General features: G+C 45.4%; 1 protein-coding gene across 1 annotated transcript; it reads left to right on the top strand.

Annotated features, from left to right (window-relative positions):
- The first annotated feature begins 1,207 nt into the window (after window positions 1-1,207).
- On the top strand, window positions 1,208-22,302 carry HHIPL1 (HHIP like 1). Its single transcript, XM_037396108.1, has 9 exons — window positions 1,208-1,555; window positions 6,316-6,962; window positions 9,222-9,365; window positions 9,647-9,975; window positions 11,889-12,015; window positions 12,918-13,063; window positions 16,710-16,791; window positions 18,627-18,709; window positions 21,310-22,302. The coding sequence occupies exons 1-9, from the start codon at window positions 1,289-1,291 to the stop codon at window positions 21,912-21,914; spliced, it is 2,430 nt and encodes an 809-aa protein (XP_037252005.1). The 5' UTR covers window positions 1,208-1,288; the 3' UTR covers window positions 21,915-22,302.
- Window positions 22,303-22,817: the final 515 nt, after the last annotated feature.

Below are 22,817 nucleotides of genomic sequence, written 5' to 3'. Positions count from 1 at the left end.
GTTTTACACAAAAACGGGATTACATAACGGCATACTTGTGTTTTGCATGGCATGCGGAGTTTTAGGGGGGCAGCGGCGAGATCACGTGCTTTCCAAGGCGCTCAGCAAGGTTGTCCATGAAAAAGTGATTTTAAATGACCAAAAATAAAAGGGCAGAGAATTCTCAAGTGAGATCAAGAGGTATTCTGGTTGCCTGCATATATGCAAAGTTCTTAGTGACCTTAGCAGCCGTTACATAAGCATATGGAGAGAAAAACAAACTCATATTAAACGCTTTAACACATATGGTCTCCTGACGGGATGTTCCAAGCCACGCAGTGATTTTACAGTCCATATGCACTGTACAGCAGTTCTTTGGTCTCAAAGCCGGAGTCAAAAATAGCGTATCAGCATGAACTCCACATTCTTTGTCTTTTATGGGCAGTCTGCGTGTTAATAGTAAAATACATAGTACACTGGAGCTAGCTGCGTATAACAGCAAAAAAAAAAGGCCATATACACGGGACTTGATGTACTGGCTGATAACGTCGCATATCGTATGTTACATGATGCACAAAAAAACAGAGTTTGGAGCAAATATTTTCTCGGGGTATGCCATGCCATGAAACCCCTTAAGGTAAGGAAAGAATCATCGGTAATTTTATTTTGTTTGGGTAGGGAGTGCCTGGGCAGCACGGAGGGATCACCGTTCTGAATGGGGGGAGCATCTTCATAAAGGGGAATTTGTCGCCTGGGCTATCTAGGGCCACACAGCCTAAAGACTGCGGCAGGCTTCTCCTTTCCAGCCTCAGAGGCCAGGATGAGATCCCTCATCCCAGCCTCATCCCAGGATGAGATCGCCAAAGGATGCCAAAAGGCATCGAAGCACCAGCCGTACTGACACCGAGTCTTCTGGGCTTTAAGTATGTCCATCAAGCGCATGAACTCGGAGTGCTTTGTCCGTCACCTTTCGGTCATACAACAGATCCCGTGACAGAACCGAGCCCAGCAGCCAACTAGCCAGCGGGGCCACTCGAAGGCACCCGCTTCCCGTACGGCACATCCCAGCGCCGCAGGCTCCAGCCGAGGGCGCAGCCAGGTCCCCGCCGGGCCGCGGTGGGCCAGGACCAGCCTGCCGGCGCCTTCCCGACGGCAGCACCGAACTGCGGGCGCTGGGCAGGGCGGGCAGCGGCGGCCCCGGCGGCGGCGGCGGGGCGCCCTCGGGGCGGGGCGGCCGCTCTCGGCGCCCCGGTGCGGCGTGGGGAGCGGGGCCGGCCGAGCCTCCGCGGGCTCCCCCGGGTGCGCGGCCATGCGGGCGCTGCGCGGGCCGGCGCTGGCGCTGCTGCTGGCGGCGGCGCTCCCGGGGCCGGCGCGGCCGCACCCGCAGTGCCTGGACTTCAAGCCGCCGTTCCGGCCGCCGCGGGGCCTCGCCTTCTGCCGCCGCTACGCCGACTTCGGCTGCTGCGACCCGCGCCGCGACCGCGCCCTGCTGCAGCGCTTCTACCGCCTCAGCGCCCGCCTCGACGGGTCCAGCTACGCCGCCTGCGCCGGGCACCTGCAGGAGCTGCTTTGCCAGGTGAGGCGGCACCGGGCCCGGGAGCTGCCGTCCCGCGGGGGCGCCCGCCGCGCTGGGGGCTTCGGCCGCACCGGGGGCTCCGGCCCCTGCGCGGGGCTTCGGCTTCGGGGGGGCTTCGGGGGGCTGCGGTGCAGGTGTGGGCGCTGCAGCCCCGTCACGGTGCTTCAGCCCGGGTGTGGCTGCAGCGAGCCCGGGTAGGGATGCTTCAGCCCAGGCGTGGTGCGCTGGGCTGTGGGGCATGCACCGGTCCGGGCACGGGTGCTTTGGACCTCGTGGGGATGCATGATCTGTGACATGCTCATCGGCCCAGGAATGGCTGCATCCCCCCACGCTGGGCTTCATCAGCACAGGCACAGGGGCTTTGGACAGCCCGGGGGTTGTGTGAGCCATGGCGTTACTTCCCCGGCCCAGGAGCGTGGGTGCATGGACCACCCCACGGGTGCATCAGCCATGGCATCGGCGCCTGGGCCTGGCACGAGCACGTTGGCCCACGTATGTGTATGTTAGGGATTAGTGCAGCAGCCTAGGCACGCGCTCCCAGGCACTGTCAGCAGCGACTGTCTATCATCAGGTGCCCCAGTGGACTTTTGATCCTTTGGCAGCTGTCTGAAAGAGGAATAGGGATGTAGCTCAGCTGTAATTTATGAGCAGCAGTGCTCTGAGGTGGTTCTGTGGGCAGTTACAACGTGCAGACTCCCCTCACCCTTCCCAGGGTTAGATCACGACCTGGTGAAGACATCCAAGAGGGGACCTGCCTGCACAAAACATGCTCCTTGTCACGCCCAGCTCGTGGGATCAGGTGGTTTCTTGTACTGGGTTACAGCATCCTGAGATGCTTTAAGTGTGTGCCAGGTGCTACCAATCCTGATGATGGGTGCAGAGTAATGCCTGAGGATGTGGCCTAGAAACCTCCATGGTTGCCATCCTGCACAGGGGAAATTTCCAATGAGGGTTGATGTTCGGTGGCCAGATATGATAACAGGATGATCCCAGCCTGCACAAAGCAAAGCATTGGACCCTGTCATCAGCAGTGGCCTCGTATGTATGAAAATGCCTCTGAGACAGCAGTGGCAGCTCTGTCCTGTGCAAGTGTAAATCTTAAATCAATTCAGACATTGGAGTCTCATCTGCTGTGCTCAGATGGGATCAAAGTAGCTTTTCAGAAATCCTGCTCTTAGCATTTTTGTGGGGTACCTCTTGTGTTCCTGAAAGTGTGAAGAGAAAGACAACCTTTTTCCACATCAGCTTCTAGAGATTTGACTTTATTTAATCTCACATTTTACTGGAAGCAAAAAAACACCCCTTTTAATAAATTCCTCAAGCAAGTGGTGTTCAAAAGTCCATTTGCAGATAGGAAACCAGTTAGCAGTTAAGCGCTCCCTCTGTCTCTGGAAGGGATAAGTAAGTCTCCTGTGTACATCAGAAACCTGACTGCTGAAAACTTGTTTGGAAGCAGTGAAATATTTCAATGTGGGAAAAATGATTCACTGAAATGTTCTGATGAGCTCAGTGCATCACCAGCCCAGAAGTGGCTACAAACCACCACCTCTGGCCACGCAAGCATGAAATGGAAGTTCAGGCATTGCAACAATTCCAGAACACTCTGTTTCCATTCATTCGTTACATATATGATTTATATCCTATACCTGAATTAGTAAGTGGGTTTCTGTGACTTATACAGCACACTTCTGTCTCTTTCTGCTCACAATTCATGATTTCTCTCAAATGTGAACAAATTATTTTGACAGGTGTCTTGGCTTGTGGTGAGGATTCCTGCCTTCTCTTAAATTGTGATTTGCTACGTGGCGCTGTTTCTGTTCATTGTAGAAGAGCAGAAACATCCTTCCCTCAGTGCTACCCATGATCGCCCAGCCCCAAAATAGGGTTGCCCCCCACCCAGAATTACTCTGAGAGGATGCCTTTGGCCACAGGGGAGAGGAGGGCTGGGGTGGGACACCCCCCTGCCTGCCCCACGGCCTCAACACCCAGGGGTAATTTGATGGGTCAGCAGGTCTCAGGGAACATGTGTAGATGTGGATTACTGTGCAGTGGGATACAGGATGCCAAACTGCAGGAAAGCAGATGCCTTGTTCTGCTTCTCAGGGAACAGCTTGCTTAAAGGCTGGAGTTGCCAGATGGAGATAGGCAGGGAATGTCAGGGATTACGTGGAAGTTAGATGCTTTCCTGAGGAGTCCCGTGGCTTCCTCCAGGCTGATGGCAGCAGTAAGTAATACATTATTTGCTGTGGGTGTTCATCCAGATTCAGACTGGTGGAATTACTCACATAAGTAGCTGCCTCTGAATTCCTGGAACAGATAGGAAGGATTTGGCTAACTTGTCTTAATGTTGCTTGTTTTATTTTCTGATGAATTATTTTCATAGTGCGAGTTTGTTCCAGCCCGACTGGTTGCTGATCACCCACCCATTAGTTGCCTTGGTCTTTGCACAACATCATGATTTAAAATGAATGAACAGACCATGTTATTTGGAAATGAGAATGTAGATCTGTTGGAGATGCTGGGCTGTGACTGAGTGTCAAGTTTCTTTGTGTTTTGAGTTGGTGAACGTGACAAGAAGAGGTGAAGGATCACAACATTTGCCTCAGAAGTAGAGAAATCCAGGACTGGGCATCAGGCTCCACCTGTTGTGGAACAGAAGCTGGAAAATATTCCACATGTGTCTGGAAAATACTCTAGACACATGCTTGGGTACTGTGGTTAGTGATAGATCTCTGAGCATCACTGCCAGTGTAATGCCACTGCAAGTAGCCATATGCCACCAGGAACGTGGAAAGGAGTGAAGAAGTCATCCACAACTGCTATTCAAACACACCTGAGGCTGGGGTGAACAGCCCTCAGTGGCAAAGGGACAGAGGAGCCCGTACCTCTGTGCTATTTTTCATTCCGATGCTCAAGCCAGGACATTGTAATGCATAAGATCACTGCTTGCTTTGAAAGGGGCTTTCAGAGAACCAGGAACACCCTGGTACTCAAGCAGGGGGCTTTTGCTCTCTTGAGTGTGAAACCTCTGTAGGCAGCAACAGACTGAGCTCCCATCCAGCTCTGCCTTCAAATTCCCTTTCTGTCTTGTTGCAATTTGTTTTCTAAGGCCAAATTTTCAGTCATAACAACTGCATCTGCAAATGCTCCAGCTCTTTCTGTCCCTGGCACACCTCATGTAACTGAGCCCGTGCCTTTACCCAATCTGCCTGTGTAATTTCAGTGTTTTGTGTCACGCACAATCTCCTTTTTACCACATTAATTGCTGCTCATTTGAAGGCATAATAACCTTCATTTTGCAATGAATGGCTTGACATTCCAGGAGGAAAGCTTATTGTGCACTAATGATCTGTTATATGGCCTCTCAGTTTATTATGGTATGTAATGGAAAATAAAATAAAAATTAAATATTGTGTGTACTTATCAGCTAATTTAAATACTTCAGTATCTCGGATGTTGTATCTTTTCAGCTATTGAATAGTGCTGTAATCTGCATTAAGAAGTAGTTCCCTATAGGTTTAGAAGCAGCTCCTTTTTTTTGGGTTTTTTTTTAATTAAGCTGGTTTTGCTCAGAAGAAAAGTCAGCTAGGAATTAAAAAATGTAGAATTTATTCAAGAAGCATAGTTTCTCTTCTGACCTTTCTTGCCTCAGTTATTTATCTACGCTGTGAGCTCCACAGAGTCCTGTTAGGTTATTTGAAGAGCACTTCTGAGATGTGTGTCAGGAAGATGCATTACAACTGGAAAATATTGTGTGTTTATTATAAGGAAAAGCCCTTGCAAAGCAGAACTGAGTCACTTTGGTCAGTTTGTAATTTACAGATGGTTTTACTGGATTGCAGCTTTTTACAGAAGCAAAATGCCCCTGTAGGAGTTCTCATAGTGGAGAATATGATGAACTATGTGAACTTCATTCAGTACTTAGGTAGATTTCCAAGGCTGCACCTTTCATACATGAAGGTTGAGCTGCAGCTGCTGCCAGTGGATTTTGCCTGGATTGTGGCCATTTGGTGCTCGCTGTCTGAAATCTTGTAGCCTGAGTATCCCCCACAGAACTTGGTGACCAGTTTCATGATCATGAGATACATTTCACCACTTCTAGTCAGGTATAGAAACTGTCTGTAGGTAAAGATCCACCAGCAAAGATGGCTGGACCCGAGCAAGGACAAAGTATGCAATGATAGCATCCTCGGGCTGGGTGCACTGCCTGGTACAAAGGATGGGTGTCCTCCTCTCCTCCTACACTTTCTCATCCCACTCCTTCCAGCCTGTAGATTACATTTATGTTTGAGGTGTCCCTCTGGATTATCAGATGATGAGGTGTGAAAGTCTGACCTTTCCCATTCCCTTCTTCGCATGGAATCTTCTCAGCTAACTCTTTATTTTTGCTTCTGTGCTATGATGAATCTGCTCGTTATATCCTAGATGAAGTCAGAACATCCAAGACAGAAAAATCTCTTTTTTCCCCAGTACAGTCTACTAAGGTGATGTAGCAAGATATATGTTGTTGCTGGTTCTCTTGAATTAGTGCTATGGTTGGAATAAATGAGTAACATGAAGAAGCCAGCTTTCACCAGGAACACTGAAGGTCATTTCCATGAATGCTGAAATAAACCCCCTTTCTAAGATCTTTTCCTCTGTTAATATATCTTCAGAATAAACCAAAACATGCATTGTAATTAAGGTGAACTTTTTCCAGTTAGTATTGCTGCTCAGCTGTTTCAGATCTGGTCCAAGAGGCTTTTTCTCTCTCCCTCTAGGAGTGCTCTCCATATGCAGCTCACTTGTATGATGCTGAGGATCCCTCCACCCCCGTGCGGACGATACCAGGACTTTGCCAGGACTATTGCCTGCAAGTGTGGCAGAAATGCCGCTCCATTTTTCGCCATCTCTCTGCAGACCGAAAATTAATTGCACTGGAGAACAACATGGCAAAATTCTGCCGCTACCTGTCCTTGGAGGACACAGACTACTGCTTTCCACACCTGCTGGCTAACCCGAACCTTAACCAAAACCTGGGGCTAGTGACCGCCGATGCGGAGGGCTGTCTCCAGCTCTGCCTCGTGGAGGTCGCAAATGGGCTGCGCAATCCCGTTGCGATGGTACATGCCAACGATGGCACCCACAGGTTCTTCATTGCGGAGCAGGTTGGTCTGGTGTGGACCTACCTCCCCGATCTGTCCAGGCTCGAAAAGCCATTTCTGAACATCAGCAAAGCTGTACTTACTTCACCTTGGGAAGGAGATGAGAGAGGTTTTCTAGGTATTGTCTTCCACCCTAAATTCAAATTTAACGGTAAAGTGTATGTCTACTATTCAGTTCAAGTTCATTATGAAGAAAGAATCCGAATCAGTGAGTTCAGAATTTCTCCTGCTGACATGAATGCTTTGGACCATGGTTCTGAAAGGTATTGTATGCATGTTTCTCTGGCAAACGTATTTGAGATCTCAGAGGGCAGCTTGTGCATTTTTAAAGGCTACTAATGCATGAAACTTATTTAGCTTAACATTGTTCTCGTGTTCCAGTGTATTAGCGTTAGTCCAAGTCCATGTCTAGTGTATTGAGATAGAGAATACGTGTGTCCTCTTTGCATGAACTGCAAGTGCTCAGGGATAAAGCATTTACATTTCTCAGATCTGGTATGTCAGAAGATTTAACTGAACATTGATTAAGTATTATTTACAGTTAATATTTAGAAGTTTGGGTTTGTTTGTTGTGGGGTTTTTTGTTGTTGTTATTTTAATGATTACCTTGAAAATAGATATCTGCAAAGCATGAGTGAAATTCATTCCAAAGCCAAAGGTTTCCAATGCCCATATAAACAAACTCAGTGATACCAGACCAAAGATGGATTTGCCCCCACATTTCTTACCTGAATGATAGCTCAGCCCAGTGATATTAAAACTTTAATATGAAATTAAATAAAATGTATGCCACAGTGCTGCTACTGAGTGCCTTTTGATTGTAAATTTCATTTGAGTCTGGTCCTGCAGTTGATCCACATTAAAATGCATGGATAATGAGAGGTCTGTTTGTGGAGTCAGTCTATAGTTCTATAACCTGTTGCAGAACCAAGTAATAGAACCACTGTTTTAAGAGACCTTAAATATTATTAATGTTAAGATTTTTGCTTTGCTACATAGATTATATTAGGGGCTTTCCAAATACTCAACACTGGGTGATTCTGGCTCAAAAATGCACATAGCCTAATGATAGAAAGGGTATACTGATTTATAAAGCAATTACAGCAATTCAGTGTAAGCAGTGCTATAGATAACAGGTAAAGGGAATCGAAACGTGGTCCTCAGGGAAGCAAATCAGGAGCTTAAACCTGCAAATGTCAGGGCCCATGAGCTGTCTTGCTTAAAAATTATCAGGCCCTACATTTGTAACATTTTATGTGCTCATTTAGCTGATGTTTAGTACAGCAAAGGCTTAAGAAAACAAAATTTTGATCCTGCTGTGCTTGTGTAGGCACAGGTCCCAGTGACTTCATCCTGAGATCCTGCCCAAGAGAAGGCATATGCCTGTTTGTCCACAGATATTTGCTCAATGTATTTTGTTTTCTTCTCTCTTCTTTGGGAGGTTGAGAAGGATTCGTCTTTGGGTATGTACAGGACTCTCCCTTGCTTCTTCTGCCAGCTCCAGTCTCTGTGCTTCTGCACGGTTACCTTATCTCAGAGGTGACGATGTTTAACAGCAGGTGGCAATAATTACATAGTTGGGTTCCTTTCCCCAATTTACAATCTGATCATGATTGTAACTATCAGTACTTTCAGAAGGGGGGAAAAAGTAGCTAAAAACGGGGTGGTATATGTGATTATTCTAGTTTGGTTTGCAGCTATTAAGAGACACTCTCAGCATGAAATCTGGACTTTTTTAGAAGCTGGAGTAAAATAAACTTCAGTTATTATACCTGGGGACCTCCACTGCATGTATTTGTGTCTTAACCTTTCTCTCAAGTCATACTTCACCCTTTTCTGTCTATGAAAGGTATGCCAGGTGTGTAAAATAAACAGATAAAACCAAAAGAGAGTTTTGTTTTAAAATTAAGGTAAAGGTTGTTGTTACTGCTTCGAGTAACCTTTGTCAAAATGGTAATTTGTTGGTGGGGCTGCTTTAAATTCATAAAGTTCTGTGTATGTAATTATCATTTAAGGGTTCTTCTCTCTTCACGAATTTAACTATTCCTTAAAGTTCGAAAAATTTTAGGTTTGCCTTGAAAGCACCTGTCAGGATTGTGCCAAATGCTGTACAGATACGGGGATGGACTGGAGTCCTTCCGCTCACAGTTTATAATTGGATTTAAGCTGAGATGCCTTCTCTTAAAAAAAATAAAAAGAAGAAATAAGAAGTTTAGCAAGGAGGAAGGAAGACTTAGAGGAAGAGTATAATTAATTAGAAGTATATTCTGTAATGTGATTTCCCAGATTTTCCTTATTACACAATTTGGTGTTTCTGTAATCTGGAAAATATGTTGGAATTATTTAAGGTTAGAAAATCAGCTATGCTCAAGCAAAATTCAGTAAAGTGGGTGTGGAGGAATTTGCATCAAAACCAATCTGTAGCCATTTCCGTGTCTCAAGGGCAACATTGGAGTGACGTTGCTCTGCCCTTTTCTTAGGGCTTGTGCAGTAGGTAATGCCTCTTCCTTGGTTTTGCTTAGGATTATATTGGAAATAGAAGAACCTGCTTCCAACCATAATGGAGGAGAGCTGCTCTTTGGAGATGATGGGTATCTCTATATATTTACTGGAGATGGAGGCATGGCTGGGGATCCTTTTGGGACCTTTGGAAATGCCCAGAACAAGTAAGAGTGGACCTATCCCTATGGCAGCTCCAAGCCACCAGTGTGTGTCCATGGGTAGTGGGTTGTGGGAAGTCAGTGCCACCCGATCGCTGTTTGGTGGCTCAAAGCAAATTAAATTGTCTTGAGATGGTTGTTTTTTTCAGAGATACTGAAACACTTGTCATTTCCAAACCAGAAAGAATGAAACTCCAGACTTTGTAAAAACTGTATCTTTGATGTTTAACCAAGGTCTAGTTTTATTTCTTCAATATTTTATTCTTTCCTTTCTTCTCCCAATACAGATCAACCCTCCTGGGCAAAGTCCTGCGAATCGATGTGAACAACAATGATCGTGGGCCTCTGTACCAAATCCCTCCCGACAACCCTTTTGTTAATGACCCAAAGGCTCGCCCTGAGGTCTACGCATACGGCGTGCGAAATATGTGGCGCTGCTCCTTTGATAGGGGTGAACCTCACACCAAGGAAGGGAAAGGGCGGCTGTTCTGCGGAGACGTGGGTCAGAATAAATACGAAGAAATTGACATCGTTGAGAAAGGGAAAAATTACGGCTGGAGGGCAAGGGAAGGGTTCAGCTGTTATGATAAAAACCTTTGCACCAATTCTTCAATGGGTAAATAGATGTGCTCTTTGAATTACCTGTGCCTCCCACTGTGCAGTTTTCTGCACCATCATTTTTTATTCCTGCCTTCAAAATATGGCTGCCTGGTGGAAAACATGATTTTGAGATGTAAATCTAAACTATCTCAGTCTAGAAGGGAACTGACTTGGGGACAAATACTGGAAGTCCAAATGTTAGCATTTTTGAGTTAGGAGGAAAATGAAACGATGCTAGCTGTTGTTTTTCTAGGTGATCTGCATAGTTGGTCAGATTGCTTGGTGATTCTGTGGTTTAGGGGGACAATTTCATCTTTTCCTCATAAAATAAGCTTTCCTGCCAAAGTGAGAAAAAATTGGAGCAATTGTATTTTTCTCCATAACTCACAAGTACTGTCCTTATTTAAAAAACAGAAAGAAACATACTGTGTAAGCTGGTCAACCAGCACGCACGCTGCCTGCTTTGCAGGTAACTGAATGTATTGTATATTTTTGTTTCTTTCAGCTATGCCAGCAAGGGAAAACTTTTTTTTTAAAAAAAACTTTTCAAACCTGGATTCAGGGTATTTGCTGTCTGCCTAAATTCCAGTGCACATGAGAAGACAGAATGTATTGTGTTGCGAGGTCTGATGTAGACTGCACCTTGGGCTGGAGCATCTTCCCAGAGATCCAGGAGTGCAGTGTGCTGGCACTGATTTGCACTAGCTGACATTCTGATGTTTTTCTCTTCTACACACGATGTGTTGTTTAACTTACTTCCTTTTACTAACTTAGCTACAAGTACAGTGGTAGTGATGAAGTGTTTTTTATAAAAAAATTGAGAGCAGGGAGCAGATTTTTTGCACTCCTGTTGCTGCAGTATTTGTCAGAGAACCCGTTTAGTGCTCTCCTGTGACAGCACCTGTGTGAACATTCATGGCAGGCACTTTCCTAAGGTCTGCCAAGGATTCAGAACAATTTCTGATGCGTTTAGAGACCCTTCTGTTAGAAAAGTGAAATGTCACAGCCCCTCTAAAATGATAATAAATGCAGCCGAAGTGTAGAAAACAGCTACTTTAGATTAAATGCCCCTGGTGCAAGTTCCTCGCTGGCAGAGCTGCTGAGTTTGCTACTTGAGGCATCTGCTGCACGGGCAGGGAGAAAGGCTGAGAAGATGAGGAAGGGTGAGTACCACGACAGATACCTGTGACCCAGGAGTTTCAAAAGAAAGGGGAGGAAGCATCTAATGGAGACCCTCAAAAATCAAGGCATCTTCCTCTGTCTTGTGTTTTAACTTATATTCTACAGGGAGTATGCCAGTACTACATCCTGACTGTGCCATGCCATAAATATTTGATGGCCCTTTCAGGTTAAATTCCCCTGTCTCAGAGAAACAGAAGCTATCTGTGCTGACATCTGACATATCTTTTCATCAGTGCCTGCAGACTGGAGTCACCTGTCTCTCTTTTTCCTTTCACCACTGAAACAAAGCTGCATTGGGCAAACATCTCCTGCGTGGGTGCAGTGACTCTAAGAGTAACCTGCAAATTCATACCAAAACCAGCCAGGCTGTGTAGAAACGGGCCAGCAGTAGCACTCACAGAGCTGTGCTGTAGCAGGAGGAGAAGGGCTCAGGAGAATGGTGAGGTGTCTGGGTGATAGAGAGCATTCAGGCTTATCAGGGATTGAGTTTATATTGCCAGTGAAACACTGACCAGCCTTGCTGAGCTAGTTTGTCCTTGGTTCACACAGCCAGCTAGGCAGGGCTATCAAATGTGGTTCTGAAAAGGTGAAAATCAAACTAAGTATGACTTCATTAGCACTTCATTTAATTAGAAGATGCTCAAGTGAACCTGATTGTATCATGCTAGTCTCAGAACTATCTAGATTAACAGCTGTTCTGCATCATGTGTAAAACTGGGCAAGTCACAGATCTTTTGTCCCCTACAGATGATGTGCTTCCAATTTACGCATATCCGCACAAAATGGGGAAATCTGTTACGGGAGGGTACGTCTATCGGGGTTGCGAGTCTCCGAACTTGAATGGCCTGTACATATTTGGTGATTTTATGAGTGGGTAAGTAAATACTTCAGGTAGTCACTAAGCTGTATCCTCAGCCAAAGTCCTCCAGCGATACTACCTACACCTGCCTGCAAGTGCCCTTGCAGTCTAACAACTGAGGACATGCTGCTACTTGCTGGTTGCAAGCATTGCGCAAAGCCTGACTGCTCATTACAGAGGGCTCACGTGGCCTGTTTTATATAACCTTTATTCCATGGTGCTGTGCAGGAATGTGATCTTTGCTTTCCAGTGGCCCTCGATGTTGCTGATTCACATCATGCCAGTGTAAATAAAGGGGCAATGATATGATGTTCATTTAAAGTCCTGGAAGTGGTATAAAAAAGCATTTGAGTGCATCCTAAAAAACCCCCAAAATTTCTGATGCAATGTTTCCAGACACTGAATATACTGGAAGAAAAAAAAATATTATTTTTTTTAAAAAAAGCAGTGAGTCTGCTGCAAACCTGTGATGAGGCAGTCATGAGACTGCCTTGTTTTTCCCCCACCTCCTCTGCCTTTGCTGTATCTGCATCCCCAGGCCTCTTGCATGCAGCCCCTGCACCACCTGCCCCACCTGATGCACTAGTCCTGGGTGCAGGAGAGAGGCCACAGAGCTGCAGTGAAGCCAGGCGCTCCACATCTCTGGCAGGGACACACACACCCCAAATAGTTTGATATCCCTTAAACCCTCCCCTATTGTTTTTTCATGTGTTTGTGTGGCCCTTGTAAGACAAGGTGTTGCAGGGGCGTATAATGTATTAGTTTTAATATTAACGATTCTTCATTATGCAGAGGACCTGCAGTTCCTATTGCAGCTAATGCGTGTAGGAAGCATTAAACAGCCCTTCAGGTGTCTTCATTAATGTTCATAAATCATCTTCCTGGTTAGGTTGTGGAAGTGTTCTTTTGTCTTGCAGGCGCCTGATGTCTTTGAAGGAGGATCGTGCTACCGGAGCGTGGCAGTACAGTGAAATCTGCATGGGGACGGGACAAACGTGCATGTTCCCTGGGCTTATCAATAACTATTACCAATACATCATCTCCTTTGCTGAAGATGAAGCAGGTAATCTTTTAACTTTGTGTCTCACTGAGTGGCGTGCTTGTGGTTTCTCTTTGGAGTAAAACACCAGAGAAGGGATCAGAGAGGGCTCCTGTGAGGCAGTGGGTGGTAGTATGACCAAAACTGGGAATAAGAAAACTCCTTAACACCAAGGTAGCATTAAGAAGCAGGCATTCTTTTTTGCAGCACTGGATATATGGGGGATCACTCTACCTCACATGCATGCCTATGTTTTGTTCAAACAAAATTATATAGTCCACACATGGTTATGCATTACATTTCCCAGAAAGATCATACATATTCATTCAACAGGCGTGGTTAACTGAGCGTCACACTTGTTCCTTACAGGTATCTCTGAGTCTTCTAAGGGGTCTCAAACAATAGTCGACCCTATAGTTACAGCTGACTGATCGCTGAACCTTAATTTAGTTCCCTTATATGGACAGCCCAAGGAAAGTCCAAGTTTGTTTCATTAGTTACTCAGTCTCCTCAGTGATCATAAGTTTTAGATGACTCGTACACAACCAGGGTTGGCTAGCCATCTCTCCATAGTGATTACACTGAAATAAACAATATAGTTGCAAAGCTAAAACAGAATATATAAGAAATACAGTTACAAAGCTATAGCAGACTAAACTACAAGGTAACAGTGGGGAGGCAGAGCACGAGTCTGTCAGTCTTTAAAATGCCAGTGGGCGAGATTCCCAGCATCTCTCAAATATCAAACAAAAGTTACGATCCTAATTTTGAGGCCAGCGTGCCACGCAGTGCTTGCAGGGAGAATTGGAGGGGCATCTCCCTCAGGACTGGGTCTGGTTGTGCTGCGTGTGCTGCTGCCCACACACCTACGCCCAGACAGATGGAGATCAGTGCAGGGCAAATATGATAAAGCACAGATTAGACAAGAAACCTCATTCTTCACAATGCCATGCCGTGGGGAATGCAGGCCCTAAGAGGCTGAGAAGCTGATACCCAAGTAAGAGCAAGTCTGTGCTCCTGGCTGGTCGAGAAGGCTGTGGGTGTTATTAATGGACACAGGGAAGCAGATATAATGAACAGCAATTATGAACCTGCTCACCCTGGCCTGGAATACTTGTACCTCTCGAGGTGAAGCAGAATGCAAGCCCTATGTTATGTCTCAAGTGAGGCATCAGCAAAAGGCAGCTTAAATCCATATTTTATTAGTGCCAGCTGGGATTTTGCCTTGCATAGGACTGAAGGATGCGGTCTCTGGGGAGCTTTGCATAGCTGGTATTTAAGACTGGAGACATTTTCCTTTCTAGAAAGGAGCTGCTGGAATTTGAAAAGGAGGAAATAAAGAGTCCTGGGGTGAAAGCTGGTGGTCGCTGCCTTTGTTTGTACAAGGGTATGGTTCATTGCCCAGCCCTGCAGCGGGGCAGGCAGAGTGTGCAGCCCCTGGCTGGGGATGGGGAGAGGGTGAGCCCTGCCATGTTTAGCAGCATTGCTAAGTAGCCTTATGTGCAACTCGGCAATGCAGGAGTTGGAGTTCTGCCCCATTGCAGAGAGGTCCTGGCTCACGGTCACAAGCATCCACTTCCAGAATGCCCCCGTTCTTAGATGTCTACTTTTCCTGCATATTATCTCAGGTGTAGGTGTTGCACAAATGCAACATCCATTGCATGTCATATAAATGCAAGTTTTATCATGTAAATGCAAATCATCCAAATTAAGTATTAGCTCAAAGTTTGACTTGGGATTTTTATCTTTTTGGAGTTAAAATCTGTTTTCTTTTATGGTTAGTGCTCATGGAAGGCAGAGCTGTTTCACAGTGTTGTGGCAAGAAGGATATCTTGCCCTTAAATCAGAGTAATAACTTTGTTTACATCAGCTTTATGCCAATTCAGAGGGCTGCCGAGTGCTGTATCAAGCTGTTAATTGCAGCCCTTGCTCATGCACTGGGGAGCACATCTCCCGCATCCTGGGTCTGTGGGCAGAGTCTGTGCAAATGGGGGGTGAAACGCTGCTGCCCTTCTTCTGCCCTGCACTTTTCACGCATGCTTTGCATGAGTACAATAGAGCTGAGTGGAAATTTGGGGTGGAGTCTGTTCTCAGACTTAGTTTTTTGCCTTGTATTTGCTTTATTGTAATGGAAAGAAATCTGCTGATAACAGTGTAGTGAGATTGCTTTATCTGCAGTGAACAGTCTTCTCTTGCACCTTGGTGTGCTGGGAATCTCATTTTTTACAAGTTTATCACACAGTTTGTTTTAACAGGCTTTTCTTCACAGAAGCATTTGTTTTTTGAGGTTGTGGCTCTGAGAAATGTTAATCTGGCTGGTGCAGTGGATGTGTTTATGTGGTGGGGACACCTATATTTTTGGCTTATTGCACAGCCATTTTAAAGCCAGCAGCCTTGCCCCCTGGCAGCTGAATGTGTTGGGGACACCTCAGGCACTGTGCTATGTCTGTGGGGCACATGTCTGATAGCCTGTGTGCTTCATGGCCTGAGCATCCATATTTCTGCCCGATAATTTCCAGGAAGGAGGGGTGGGGTGTAAAACACATATCACTGCACCACAAGGTGCAGCACGAGGTGTTTCCTAACCCTGTTTGGACCAAAGCTACCTCTGGCCAGTGGTTAATGGAGCTCACCAGAAAGAGGAAGAAACCAGCCATGGGTGGCCAGAGGTGGCTGGTTTCTGCCCTGGGAACATCCAGAGGAGCTCAGCCCATGGCAGCGCAGGAGAGCAGAGAGGAGGGAGGCTCAGGAGCCAGCACCAGCTGCCACCAACTGCCCACACCTTCCTTTGCCCACCCTGACCCCTCTGCCCCTTCCCCTTCTCCCCTTGTGATACTCATAGGATGCCCAAAGAAATCTGCCTTGCTCACTAAGCAGGTCTTCGTTGCCTCTTTTTCTTCCTTTTTTTTTTTTTTTTTAAATATTGCAAATTTATCTTTTCTCTCTGATCATTTTCATTGCACCACTGAAGCACTTGGGCTGGCAAAAGAGAGAGTGCCAGAGGGACTGACTGCTTATCCCAGCCTCCCCTGCACAAGAGGAGGAGAAGGATGGAGACGCAGTTAAGAGAAAATAAGTCAAATAAATGGTGATGGACTTTGTCTGGCCGAAGGTTGAGCCCTGTCCCTGTGACCTGACAGAGCTGAAATGAACCAAATGCCGTTCGTGTGAGATACATCTCACTTTGTGAGTGTGCTAGAGAAAGCAAAAACAAAAACTTGTTCTCCTGTAATTTACCCCAAAGGTGTGCTTCATCCAAAAGAACAGAAGACAGCGTGAACATTCTTGATTTAGTTTCATTTTGTTTCAACAAAGGGAATTTAGGGTTTGATTGTTTTGCGTTAGAGGAGTTAAAGGACACAAATCAAACTGAGATGACAGCTAAAGTCTGGGCAGCTGAACCTGCCCTGGAAATCCGTCCAAATAGTATTTCATGACAATATGTAAAAACTCCTACTCACTAGTAGTATTTTATGCCACTGGACTACAAACGAACTCACCACAAACCCAAATACAAACCTCCCTTTTTTTGTCCAGTAGCCAGATCTCCACATTCGTCCCAGGTTTCCTGATGCTTTCTGACCTGTGATGCAGAGTTAATGCCTTTGTGCTGTACGCAACAGGAGCTCCATGGAGAGTTTTCACAGCTGTGTCTGGTTTTTTTTCCCAGGGGAACTTTACTTCATGTCTACTGGTGTACCAAGCGCCACGGCTCCCCATGGAGTGGTGTACAAAGTGGTGGACACCTCTAGGTATGAGATGTTGTAAAGCCTCAGTGTGATGCAGTGTGTCCAGGTGGGGATGCGATGAGTAACGCTGACTGACTAGCTCTTCTCCCATGTTGGGCTCTTCTGTGGAGCTTGATCAAGGAACGGCTGGAGCAACCTGTTGCAGGTCTGCTTTGCTCCTGCAGTCACGGGAGTCTACGCTGCCTGGTGATGACTGACTTGTTATGGGGCCTGTTGGTGTTACGTGGGCTGGGAGATTTGTTCCTGAAAGCTAAAGGGGTATTTTATGGGTGGCTTGTCTTTCTTAGGTGAAGTTTCTCTAGATTATTGCCCAAAAGGAGGCAGTTTTTCTCAAGGTGTTTATTCCCAGTTCCTCTCCATCCCTTGTAGCCAGTTACATCTCCTATAAGCGCCCTGTGCCCGGGCAGCTGCAGCCAAAGCTGACCCAGCATGACCTGCAGTGCTTTCTGGGGCAAACCAGAAATGAATGTCAAAAAGTACACTCCTTTTTGTGTTTCAAAGAGAAAAATGGCTTGGACAAGGAGATAAGACCACCTTCTGGATCCCATGTGTGTGTATCTGAGATGGGCAAGCCAAGGAATAGCTGTGTTTTATGGGAAGACTTGGAGCTGTTTTTTCCATCTTCCTGTTTTTTAAGCATTGCTATTATTGGCTAAACACCAAACAACTTTCAGTCAGACATGTAGAGTGAGACTTTTGTAACTTTTATTTTTTTAAAACAGATTCAATTTACAGCTTTAGCTATCTGATCATTTTTAACCAAACCACTTGTCTGGTTTTATGTTGGAACCAGACCCCAAAGTTAAACAACCCCCAGAACTGCCGCATGTTTTCCCCTGACTCTTCTCTGTCAGGAGCATTTTCCATTATCTAACACAGGGGAAGAGTTCCTCTAAACTGTGTATTAAGAGGCTAGTATTACGCAACCTTTGCAAAAATAAAGAAAGCAGAAGTCAAAAGCAAGTCTTAAGTTTAAGTTTAAAAAGAAGTTTCTTCCATGTGTACAGTATAGAAAGACCTCACTGAAAAATTCATAGAAGTAGGGAACATCCCTATGTTGGTAGTTGAGAGAGAAGCTCTTTGTCTTCCACAGAAATGCAAATACAAACAATCATAATTACAGAGGAATTATACCCTCCAAATGCACACATCATGAATTTTTTAACCAGTTTGAAAACCTCTGAAGAAGTCAGCAGATTAACAAGAAAGCCGTTGAAGAAAAAAGTGATGGTGAACTGGATGTAACTTCTTAGAAGTGAGATATACCTCCACAGCAAACAGATTTGTGACAAAATAATGTGCCGTACTAAAGAGGGAGCCTCTGTAGGGGGCACTTAGAGCTCTTGTTTGAAACTAACACATTTTTGGTACTACTTTTGCAGTAGTTAGGTTTTTGTTTGGGCTTTTGTATGAATAATAGTGTGTTATTTTGCTTCTCTGAAGTCAGCCTGAAAACTTGCGTACACATGACCTTCATGTCAGATGCTCGACATATACTGTCTAGTTTTGTAATTTTTGTTTGATTTATCTCTTTCTGTAATGCTTGAACCTGCCAATGTTTTATTTCCTTAATGGATTCAGCAATGGCAAGTGAAAACACAGCCAGAGGACTCAAATGCTTTGTGAATATTTGGACTTTGATCAGCAGAGATATGTAATTGTATAATTATGTTTTCTACTGTAAGAGATTACTTGGATCATGTAAACAGATTTTTTTCTTTCTTTTTTTTTTTTTTCCCAGTGAGCATTACATTCATAGAAAAACAATGGGAAGCAAAGGCTCATGATGGCAGGGGAAAGGAATTAATTGTGCACTGTATGTGTCCCTTTTTTCGCAGGAGAGCACCACCAGGAAAATGCCGAGTTGAGCCATCACCAGTGCAAGTAAAAAGCAAGCGCATCCAGTTTGTGCCAAAGGAGAGTAAGTGTCACTGTTGCTGTTTATTATTGGTGCATGTTAGCTGGCAGTAGATACAAACTCCATGCTTGTGCCTCTGTGTGTGTGGAGACCACCCAGAACTTCACTCTTCAGAGTATCCTCAAAATTAATTCTTTCCAGCTGTTTTGGATCTGAAGAGTTGGTTCAAATAAGGCATGACGTATTTCTCCTCTGCTGGCCATGTGAAGTCTCTGTAGTTTCTTCCCCTGTACGTTTTCCCTCTTCCAAGCTACATCATACCTGTTTCATTACTGCCAACTTGGTTTCCCCGTAACTGTTTCTGTACTGAGATCCTGTGCTCAATGGTGCTTTTCAATGATAAATGATTTTTTGCAGTGCCTTCAGGTAGTGAGGAACACTTCAGGAGCTGAAGTATATGATGGCTAAAGGATTCGGAAATAGCTCACTGAGCAAGATGAGGTCTGAGTCATTGTTAGTTGTAAGTGGGATGAGAAAATGCTCCCAAAAGAATTGATCAGCCATTCAGGTGAACTTTTGGCTTATCCAAACCCTCCAGGGCTTTTTGATTGCTTCATACTGAATGGAGTATTGTACTGCTAAAGCTGGAATAGTCAACGAGGTAGCTGAATCTGCAGCAAGCCAAGTACTATTTATGTTAAGTGCAAAAACCTAAATACACTATTAGGATCTCAAAATTAGATCAGGCAGCATCACCTTTCTTTTCTCCTGTGCATTTTGTTTACACATGTAAGCACCTAGGCAGTACTCTAACAACTTTGTCATGAAGTTAGTATTACTGTAGGAACTCAATGTCAGAATACTTTTATTTAATTTTTAATTACACTAATCACATTACACTGCATTTGAGTCATTGACAGTTCCTCCAGCTTCAACTTCAGGGAGGAATGAGGGCACTCAGCACCTTGCAAGACTGAGTCTTGAAGGTGGAACAAGATCTGAGGCTGACTGTTGACTGTTGACATGCCTGAGCACTGACCACGTCTTCAGAAACGTTCTACTTTTCAAGCTGTGCACACAGCTTCCGAACGTTAGTAACTTGGTTTGTGTTCAACCAGTTTTGCCTCTCTTTCTGCTTATGCATTATTCTCTATGCAAGTCCAAAGTTCAGATTTTTAAACTATACATGTAACTAAAATTGTTTGGGTTTGTTTACAAGGTAGTTTTCATCATAAGTTAAAACTTAGAAATGGTGGGAGGGATTCTGCTAAGTGTCTCAAGAACTAAACTCACTTTTAGGTGGAAACCGAGTGCGAAAATTTTGATTCAGAAGCATGCAGACAAGGATGTGTAGCTGTAAAAATTTTGCTGTTTAGGTTAGTGCTTGGTGTGAATGTAACAGAATCGCCAAGGCATGCGGCTTAGCTGGATGCCTTGTTGGAAGTGTATTTAATAAATACCTTAATGAAGAGTAATATGTAATAACAACTTGATTCAGTGAGGTGAAAAGCACTCCCAGGTGGCCATTAGCTTTTATGCAGTCCCTACATACCATTATATGAGTTCCAGGATTTTTAAGCGCTTTGCCAAATCAGGTTCCAGCAATGAGGTGTGCACAGGTAAGGCTTTCATGCCCGTTTCTTGTCTTCAGAATCTCAGCTTCCAAAGAAGGAAAATATTTTCACACCACGAACACAATTCCTCTCCAAAGACCATTATTTGGAAAAAACGGACCACTGGCAAGGGTTTGTCTTCTGGGGACAATAGATATTAAGCAGAAATAAGATGGTCATATTTTTCCTTGTCTCTGTACTACAAAGCAAATGATGAATGAGAATGGGTAAATCTAGGATATAATTCAAAAAGTTGTCTTTGCAAACGTCTGTGACGCTGTCCCAGCTAAGTTGATGTTTACTCTGAGCGATTCTGAATTGCTTCCTTCTGACCAGCTAAAACTTATTTTTAAGCTAAAAATAGAGTGCATGTGAATAAGCAAGTCCAGTAACGCCTGGAAACTGTGACAGCAAAGAATTTTCAACTCTTCAGAGTTCAAGGCTCTTTTTTTTTTCTTTTTTTTTTTTTTTCACAAGGAAGAAAAAAAACCCAACCCCAAATCCTGTTTTATGTGTTGTCCTGGCAACTCAGTTGCTTTTGCACATTCCAGTTGCCAGAGAGAATTGATTTTGAATGTTCCTGATTTCAGCTCCTCGGAATAAAGCATCTGGCCCAGTGGGGAGGCCGGCGTGCTCGGTCTGGTAATGATCCAATCCTTAGTAATGAAGAGAAGAGCAGCAATAGCGCCTGTCTAAAATGCTTTCAGCAGGGGGAAGGTACGGTGGGGAACTCCTCTTCTGACCATGAAACCCCAGTGCCCACCCTTTAATGGCCAGGATGAGGTTTTGCCAGTAAACTGCTTGGAGTTTCCTCCTTGGTGGAGGTTTACTTGATGGCGTTAAGCCCTGCTGTCCTCATGGCTAACTAAAAGCAGAAATTTTTCACTGAGGAAATACTGGCGCACAAAGAGCATTGTCACTTCTCAACAGGACGAAGTAAGCAGATTTCAAGAAGCGAGTTAAATAAGTAAAAAATCAGTGCTGGTTTCTTGTAGTTGCCTTTAAGTATTGTCCACAGACTCATGGTTTCCTGGGCTTTTCCCCCAACAGAGCTTATTATGAAAACCCCAACGCCACGTCCCCGGCTGATGGCCACAACCGAGGCCCCGCGGGGGGGTGGGCCAGACCCCGAAAGACCCCGCATGCCGACGGTGGACTGGGTGGGCCAAGCCCTGCCACTGCCGGGGGGCCGGGGCAGGACACCCACCACGCCGGCACCCCGTGGCAGGGCCCCCAAGCCCAGGCCAGGAGCAGAGAGGAGGGGGCAGCGCAGGAGGAAGAAGCCCCCTGGCACAGCCCCGCCGCTGCGAAATGGCGCCGTGCGGCTGGTGGAGCAGCAGGGCCGCGGCCGGAGCTGGGGCCGGGTGGAGGTTTACATCAACGGCGAGTGGGGCACGGTGTGCGATGATGGCTGGAACTCGCTCGCCGCCACTGTGGTGTGCCGCCAGCTGGGCTTCCCCTACGTGGTGCGGGCCAGCAAGAAGGCAGAATTCGGGGAAGGGACCTCCCTTCGCATTCTCCTGGATGACGTCCAGTGCTCCGGGCAGGAGAAGACACTCCTGGAGTGCGCCCACGCCGACGTCGGCACACACAACTGCTCCCATGAGGAGGATGCCGGTGTGGTGTGCAGCATGGAGGAGGTGGCCGACAGGTGACAGAGGAGCTGGGGAAGGCAGCTGAGGGACTCGGAGCATGTCCCTCTCTTGTCCAACCCTTGTAAACCAACATCAGTATTGAGGAGGGTGTGCTCTGCCTTGAGGATGCTGTGTCTATTCGAAGTAACGTTGCATTTTTCTTAGTATTCCTCCCCCTGCATCTGCCTTGGAGAGAAAGAAAAAGTAAAATGAAGCAGTGGCTGGAGTATGTTGTGGGCAGAGACTGCATTTATACAGGGTTTTCTTTATAAGAAGAAAAACCCAAACATCAGCTGTTACAGATTAGAGAAGAGATGCCCTTTCCCCTTGCAAAATACAGCATTCCCCAGCTGTGCTTCACAGTGTTTTGCTGAAAAATAAATTCCCAAATGACCATGTTTCACTCTTATGGAAGTGTTTGCGTTGTTTGACTTGCTTTGCCACCTGCAGCTATGAGTGGTGGCTTCTAAGTATGTGTAAACCTGTGCCTTTCTTTGCAGAATACCAAAGTAGGATTTTTTTCCCAACTGTCCATGCACTAGTTTAAAGGAAACATTCTTCTGTAATGCTTTGTATTGGTATAAGCCCATTGGTTATCAAAGATAACTGTGTCTAAACAAAATCTGATAAATTAGAAAAAGTCATAGCATACTGCCTGGAAAATATTTCTGCAGTTTACACTAGCCTAAGTGAAAAGAAAACCTGGCCTTTTTTACATGAACAGGATCGTTATCCAGTTTAACCCTGAAGATATTTGTACATGTTTCTCCACTTTCCCAAATGTTGTGAAGTCACATGTGTTTTGCATTCAGTTTTCACAGGTGTGAATGACTAGACAAGACGGAATGTACTGGGGTAATAATCCTGTAATATTTACTTTTTGTAAAAGGCTATTTAAAAAAAACAAAACTCATGTTGTCTGAA

This window comes from Falco rusticolus, chromosome 7, assembly GCF_015220075.1.
Source record: "Falco rusticolus isolate bFalRus1 chromosome 7, bFalRus1.pri, whole genome shotgun sequence".
NCBI lineage: Eukaryota > Metazoa > Chordata > Aves > Falconiformes > Falconidae > Falco > Falco rusticolus.
The sequence above is the reverse complement of the archived record's forward strand: the minus strand, read 5'-3'. Positions and strand labels throughout refer to the sequence as shown.